Here is a 7439-nt window from a genome sequence, read left to right as displayed (position 1 = left end):
CTACTTAAATGAAGCAAGACTTTATACGATTTGTTTTGCAAGTTTAAGGAGCCCGTGCATAAAAAATATGCACGTTTCAGAAAATGCAGACGTAATTTTCTTCCCTTTATCCCAATGGGCCACGGGAGAGAGGAGAGGCTACTCCTTGTGCGTACCACACCCACTGCCCTTAAAGGCACTAATGCAGCTGCAGCTCTCGGTGGTTGTTACAGATTTGTTATGCATCAGTCCGATTCCTAAACCCCATACAAGTGTGCAAATAATATGATCACAATGAAGGCTGAAATGTAGAACAGAAACAGCCATGATGTGACATCCTGTTACTAGCACCATTATGGCTTCAGTCTGTCCTTAAAGCATACAAATCCAGTAGACGATGGCTCTGAAATGAATCCATTGTGACATAACCAACATTAGGTGTTGCTTGACAAGTTTGTTCCCATAGCTGTCAAAAGCAGCCACATTTGACCTCAGTACAGAAGGGCTGAACAGCTTGCAAAGATAAATCCCCTCTTCCTCCCCAGTACTTTATAGCTGCTAGATTACAGTAGCCATGTAAACCAATTAGCTGTCAGACTGACAAATCCTTTTTAGCCTTCTAAAGTTGGGGCCCCAAACAGGCCAGCCAGTTACAAGTGACTATACTGGTCATATACTAAGCATATTATAATTAACCAAATGTCACGTTATTGGAAAAGCTGGTGCAGAAATTACCCCAGCAACCACCAGATTAAGTGGCCTAAATAATTAATACAGTCAATGAGGTGGGACCGACAAGAATCTTTCTGAACAAAAGGAAAAACAAAAATAAATGGTGGGGGCAGTCACAACCGGTTTACTAACAGTACTACAGGGTGCAGTGAAATAAAATGTGATTACATACAGTATGGTTAACAAGGGAGCTGAATGATAATGGAAAGACCACAGACTTAAAATTAAATGATGTGCAAAATGAAAATGTCTGTCCCCCCCACAGATGATTGTTGAGCAGCTGGAGCATGAGAGAAACATGATGGCTGACACAATGGAACAAAAGATGAGAGAACATCAACGCCTTCTCCAAGTGAAGACGAATCTGGGCGTGGAGGTGGCTGCCTACAGGTAACGAACTTATTCATTTTGTCAGTTGTCCAGTCAAAACTGTTTCTTAAATCATCACTGAGTAGAACAGGCCCTGTTCACAGCAGACAGTTTGACACTGTAGTAGCAAAAGCACAGGTGTTACAGTATGTACAAGTTTCAAACAGTACATCTTCCCTTTCCAGTAACATCCCCACTGCATGACATTACATTTAGCTTAATTAGTGATTTCATCAAACTCATGGGAAGGAATCATTTGCTTCCTTCCTGCTGCTCTTGGCTTTTTTTTTGCTCTAATCGGAACACCATTCTCAGTTAGATAAATGGAAAAGTAAAGTACTGTATTATCTTTGTGATTTAAGTGTCTATGAAGCAAAACAAATGTTTCATGTCCCGTAATAACCTGGCATGTCTGGTTTTCATGCTCCTATCATAGCCAGATTACATATGGTCACATACTACATGACTGAATGTTACATGCACTTAAAAAAAAACAAAAAAAAAAACATAGCCTCTTACCTCATATCCCAGGACATCTCGAGAGTTGTTAAATGACACCAAACTTTTGTTAGTATTATCTGGAAGGTCTTTAGAGGACCTTCTGTGTTTATTTGGCAAATTTGCCAATGGTACATGGTTTGTTGAGAATTGTAGGAATAGACAGCATGTTTGCTCAGACACGTGGCAGTAGCATGTCGTTCTATGTGTGGCATGAGTCAGCTTCTGTTTTGGGATTCATAAGGGACTGTGGACACCCCTGCAGTGCAGCTGTTATTTTTAGGTCAGTCTTTCTGAAGGCACTCTCTGGAGAGGTTGTTCCTTTCTGATGGATTTGGTTTCTTTTGTATATTTACTGAAGCATGGCCAAGGAGAGGTGAGCCAATTACTACAGGGTCTATGTTATATGACAGTGGCTTGTTGTGTTTTTCATCATTACTACCCTATATGGCCAGGCCCCAGGTTCATACCATCATGTAAACCTGTTGCTTTTACTTTTAGGAGGTTTGTGAGGTATTTGTCTTATGTTTTTGGCAATGCTGTTAAAATAGGGGACTAACCCATGATTTACAATGGTTTCTACTCTTTTTCATCAAAAGTACATCTCAACTCTGGTTTGTTTAGGGCTCTCTTGGAAGGTGAAAGAGTGGACCTGGAAGATGGTCTTAAGAGGATGGATCACCATCAAAGAGAAAGAATAATAGGTACTGTATTGTACAGTATTACATTTATTCTTGTTGATACATTGATCACCAGAGAACATTGTAAGCCTAGATCTAGGTATCTACCTTTATAAAGGAGAACGTGCTCAGATAGTAAGCAACATTAAACAGTTAATTTATAGTATTGTGAGACCTGACCAAATAAAAAATGTCAATGCATTAATTAATGATTTATGCTAATTAATTATCTGCCTCAGATATCAAGATTCCTGCCCAACCCTACACGCCAAGAGCTTCCTCCTTAACCACCAGACAACAAATGGATATTCGGTACACACCACCATCTTCAAGCCTGAGAAGAGCCACTGTGCCAGTAAGTCCCTCTAGGGTCATTCCTATTGCAGTCGCAGGCAGAGCTCTGCATCAGAGTCCTGCAGCCAGAAGGGACATGATCTCATTCGCCCAAACCCGGGCTACCACAACTACCACCGCTACTACTAAAGATAAACAAACAGGCCAAAGTGCAAACCAAATGAGTCAGGGTAGGCAGAAATCAAAATCAGAGGAGAGAATTGTGAAAATCAAACAGGTCTCTCAGCTGGAGAACCAAATAAGTCCCATCAAGGACTCCACTGCCAGGACCAATTCAATAAGAGTGGTCTCACCGCCAGTGATGGACCTCAACACAAAAACTGAGACGGAAAGCAAAAAGAAAGTGTCAGAGGAAAAAGAGGCAGATAATGTTTATGACAGCAAATTCAAAGACAACAACAGAGATTCTATGACAGGGCCAAGTGAGAACGTTTTAGATTCTGTGTCTGTAGAGGAGATCATTGAGAAAGTGATAAAACCAGCAGGTTTAGAAGCTAAGGCTTCCTCATCAGGAGAATCAACGGTGACATATCATGTGGAGAAAACTGAGCAGAAGGATGGCACGACCAAGACACAGATCGTACTGGAGTCCAAGGTGGAAGAAAAGCTGGATGTTTCTGAGGACTCTGCCCTAGATGAACTACTGAACCAAGGTGTGAAGAAGGTAACACTGGAGGACATCAAGGACACAGCAACAGAAAGCATGATCAAAAATCTGTTAAGTGGCCTGCAGGGAGGGGAGAACTTGCAGAACAAGTCTGTGAACATAGAAATCATTGAGGAACCAGTGGAGTCCCACAGTGATGTAGTGCACAAGGTTGAAGAGAACTCTAGGTCTAGATTTTATGAGCCCTCAACAACATATTTCCAGATTGAGGAGCTAGAAAATGCCCCTCATGAAACTCAAGTTCAGAGAAGTGATGAAGATGCTATGGAAATGTCCATAACCGACACAGACCATTCCAAGGGTGAATCTGTTCATGTTGAAGATATCTCTAAAGAAAGTGAATCTTCATATTTCTCCCATGACCAAGAGCCTCATGAGTATTTTGTCTCCACACCAGATGATAATCTTTCTGAACCTGAGGAGGGTGGCGGCATTACCTCATGTGGGCATTATGGCATAGTGGATGACCTGTCAGATGAGAGGTATTATCAAGATAGTCTTCCACCACAAAGAATGACTGTAGAGAAAAGTGACAAACACGAGTTCATGTCAGGTGATCACCCGTTTGTCAAAGAAAGTTTCCCAGAATGCATCATCGAAGAGGAGGTTTGTGTCTCCCCTGTAGTGCAGGAGTCAGTTCTTGAATTTCTGAGGGAGGACTTGCTGGAGCCCAAAGAGCAGCTAAAGGGAGCTCTGGAGACACTACAAAGCTCGGTGTCAGGTCCGCTGAGGGAGGAGTTGGCTTTCCTCACAAAAGTGAGTAATGAATGTCCACAGAACGTGGCTGTCAATGTCAAAAAAGTGCAACAGTCCAGTGACAATGGAACCATGACCATTGTTGCAGAACTGAATGTCACTCAAACCCTGGAGCACTCTGGGCTGCTTGAGGCAGGGGATGACCTGTCCGAAGAGCAGATCATGTCAGCTCTCAGATCTTCTAACCTAGGGCTTGAGAAAGATTTCCCAGGTGGGGCAGGAGGAGGGTACAGCATCCGAGTCTCCAAAGATGAGGATGTCGTACACGGTGAAGAGTTTGAAGACTTAACTAATGTTGCGAAGTCTGTGTCTGAAATCACTGAGAAACATACCAAACTGGGTCCATCAGAACAGTCCTTCACCTTCCAGATGAACGTACAGGGCAGCTACACTGACGTGACCTCAGAGCAAGAGCTGCAATCTCAAGTCTTAGAAACCCCAGTCAAGATGTCTCAAGAGAAAAGAGTTGCAACACTTTATCTTGAAAGCCCTACAGATGACTAAACGAATTCAGTCAGAAATATTTTTCAACTCAATACTTGCCAATGTATTACTTTTTGAAGTGCACATATAGAGGTTAGTTGGATGCAGCAGTCTAATGGCATTAATGCCGACTGCATTAATAATGCCTTAATTTTTGCAACATTCTATATCCAATTGATTTTGGTGTGCTCTTTTACCATACCTACTTAGCATGCTATCTAAAATTCAGTTCAACTAACTGCACCTTGTGAGTCAAGCAGAATTCAGTTTAGTAAAAATTACCAGATTAATATACATTTCTCATTTTCAATTTGGCAGTTCTATTAAAAATATTCAATGCTAACTAATATGGATGAGGATTCTAACATTTATATATTACTCATTTATGGTAGTAAATACTAATGAGTGCTGTACTGTATGCGTTAATCTTTTTACAGGTTGCCGTTTATTTTCCAACAGGACTGCTTATGCTGAATAGATTTCTCTATTTTTGTATTAACCTGTGCTGTACAGTTGAAAAGCCTGTTCTGCAGTTTCCAGCATGCCATCAACCCAACCATCACATCATTGCTGTGTATGCTATAATGTTGAGTCTCTCTGGTACCAGCATTTAATACAGACCAACATATGACAGTTGGAGTTGAGAGGTGCTGTGCACTCTTTGCAGACGGACATTTTTCCTTTTGTCTTGACCACTGCTGCCAAAGGAAATGAAACAGTTTATTTTAGTCACTTATGTGTACAGAATATATTTGAGTGTGTATCTGAGGGCAGTCTATTGGGAATGTAGAAATGAAAAGTTTTTAGAAATTTAGCAAGTTTTGAAAGTGTACTGCAAGTAAATATGGCACTTAAGTGATTAACTGCCAAAGTATTATCAGAATATTTAACTTTACAACTAATGGCATATTACACATTTAGAAAAATCTGAAAATAAGAACTGACCATTATTTAACCAAATCTGGGTTACAGTGTTCTCATTATGAAACATGTTTGTAAAAAGATTTAACTTTAGGTATCAGTACCGTATCGGTATCATTTCCAAACAGGCAACATTTAGCTCTGATAATGAGACGGTGAATTATACCATTTATAACTCCAACAAAGGGCTGTCAATTTGAAAAGCAAACAGCAAGATGAAATAAAAAGATACTAAAATATTAAGGAATTCAAAGGATGCAGCAACAGCAACTGTTAACGGAAAATGCTGTAAAATCGTGTCTGGTTTTGATGCATGTCTGGTCTGAGCACCTTTTGCATGTCCACATCAGTAATCACAGTGTTGGCTTGAAGGATTCACTTTTGACACCTGTGCTCTGACTTACAGTAAGAATGTGTTCATGACCGTGATTATTTTTGGATCATCTGCTTAGCGGCACTGAGTGCTCACTAGGGTTTGTTGTGTTGTGTAATAGTTGCAGAGGCAGAAATAGTTCACTATGATGACTGCCTGGATACCTGTTTTACAAAATGAGCAGTGTCCTCACAGACCGAATTTCCGGCACTATCATGTTAAAACTTGCTTTTATAAATCTGTTGTTAGAAATCTACAAAATGAAACATTTGTTGAATTTAATGGTGCAGACAGCCAATTTATATACATTTTCTCATCTGCAACCTGCATTCAATTAAACAATGCACTATTACATAAGTACAGTTTGTGGTTTAATAAGTAATCTGTTAAATTACTGCATACAGATTGTATGTACACCCTGTAATCTGGATACTATGCGCCATTTCATATCAAACTAGCTGTGTACATCAGTGTACAGAAAATCTATTGCTATATATAGAATGTTTAATGAGCGTGCGTTCAGTGTTTGTCACCACAGATGGCCCAAAAACATTGTTTTTATTGAGATAATTACTTCAATTGAACAATTATTTCTTTGGCTGAAATTGGTTCTAACCCTTTTTTGGAAATGGATTCACATCTTAACACAATTAAAACCTGTTATGGGTATGTTTTTTGAGTGCAACTTTTTTCCTTAATTTAATGTGAGTGATACAACATCATGTACTGCCAGTGAACACGACTGCAGTAATGCAAGCTAATTGTTAGTTGTAGCTCAGTGTATATAAACAGACATATTTTATGAAAAAAAAAAATGCACTGGTTCTTAATCCAAACATTCAAAAGTTTTTGTAGACAAAAAAGACTTCAGTCAGACAGAATTTCCATCATTGCCACTTGATGATACAACTGCAAATGTGTGAGATTTTGTTTTTCTTCTACCTTGCCTCTGTAACCTCTCAGCCACTTCTGGTGCCCTGTAAAACATACATTACTTGATCTTAACTGAAAGATGGGCTGTATTCTTACACAGTATTTTTCATCAAAATTCATTACCAACAAAAGTCAATTGGCAATTTATCATCACATCTTAGTATACAGCTTATTTACTGGCAAATGTAACAGATTTACCGAGCCAACATGTCCACTGCTTTTTGTGTAACCCTTGCCTTCTTGTGCTGAGGACCATACAACAAACTTTGGATCTCCAGACACTAAAATTAAAAATAAAATATAAAGAAAAAATAATAATTAGTGACAGCAGAATGACAGATAAGTTATCACTCTCATACTCAGAGGGGAATAACATTAACACTAAGTGAATGCACTACCATCCCAAAATAACCACTGCAGCAGCTCAAGATTTAGATATCACCTGTGCTGACTGCTCAGTGTTAAGTGGGATCTTTTCAAAAGGGCCCCAAACCAGTAACCCATCAACAAATGTAAGATGCAGACTGACTCATTTTGAACTCGACATATACTGCAGTTTGGTCCAGTCAAATGCGATGAATGTGCAATGACTTCTTAGATATATAACATTGAAGTCGAAACTTTACAACAATTACAAACATGTATACAATTGCACAGTGCACACAAACATGAAAAAGGCCATCTGCCCTTTCTC

At 39.6% G+C, this 7439-nt stretch overlaps 2 protein-coding genes across 3 annotated transcripts in view; one reads left to right on the top strand and one right to left on the bottom strand.

Annotated features, from left to right (window-relative positions):
- The window catches only part of synm (synemin, intermediate filament protein), a 7002-nt gene extending 2269 nt beyond the window's left edge, over nt 1-4733 (top strand). Inside the window, exons 2-4 of the mRNA XM_020611754.1 lie at nt 977-1101; nt 2203-2282; nt 2498-4733. Coding sequence (XP_020467410.1) covers nt 977-1101; nt 2203-2282; nt 2498-4539 — 2247 coding nt within the window. The 3' untranslated portion in view covers nt 4540-4733. The remainder of the gene's footprint in view (nt 1-976; nt 1102-2202; nt 2283-2497) is intronic.
- Nucleotides 4734-4858: 125 nt separating this feature from the next.
- The window catches only part of ttc23 (tetratricopeptide repeat domain 23), a 12756-nt gene continuing 10175 nt past the window's right edge, over nt 4859-7439 (bottom strand). Inside the window, exons 10-11 of one of the 2 annotated variants that reach the window (XM_020611768.1) lie at nt 6944-7026; nt 4859-6789 (exon numbers count right to left, since the gene is read on the bottom strand). In XM_020611768.1, the coding sequence (XP_020467424.1) occupies nt 6684-6789; nt 6944-7026 (189 nt within the window). In that variant the 3' untranslated portion in view covers nt 4859-6683. The remainder of the gene's footprint in view (nt 6790-6943; nt 7027-7439) is intronic. The other variant, XM_020611777.1, reaches the window with a different exon arrangement.

This window comes from Monopterus albus, unplaced genomic scaffold (assembly GCF_001952655.1).
Source record: "Monopterus albus unplaced genomic scaffold, M_albus_1.0 scaffold5.1, whole genome shotgun sequence".
NCBI classification, from domain to species: Eukaryota; Metazoa; Chordata; class Actinopteri; order Synbranchiformes; family Synbranchidae; genus Monopterus; species Monopterus albus.
The sequence above is the reverse complement of the archived record's forward strand: the minus strand, read 5'-3'. Positions and strand labels throughout refer to the sequence as shown.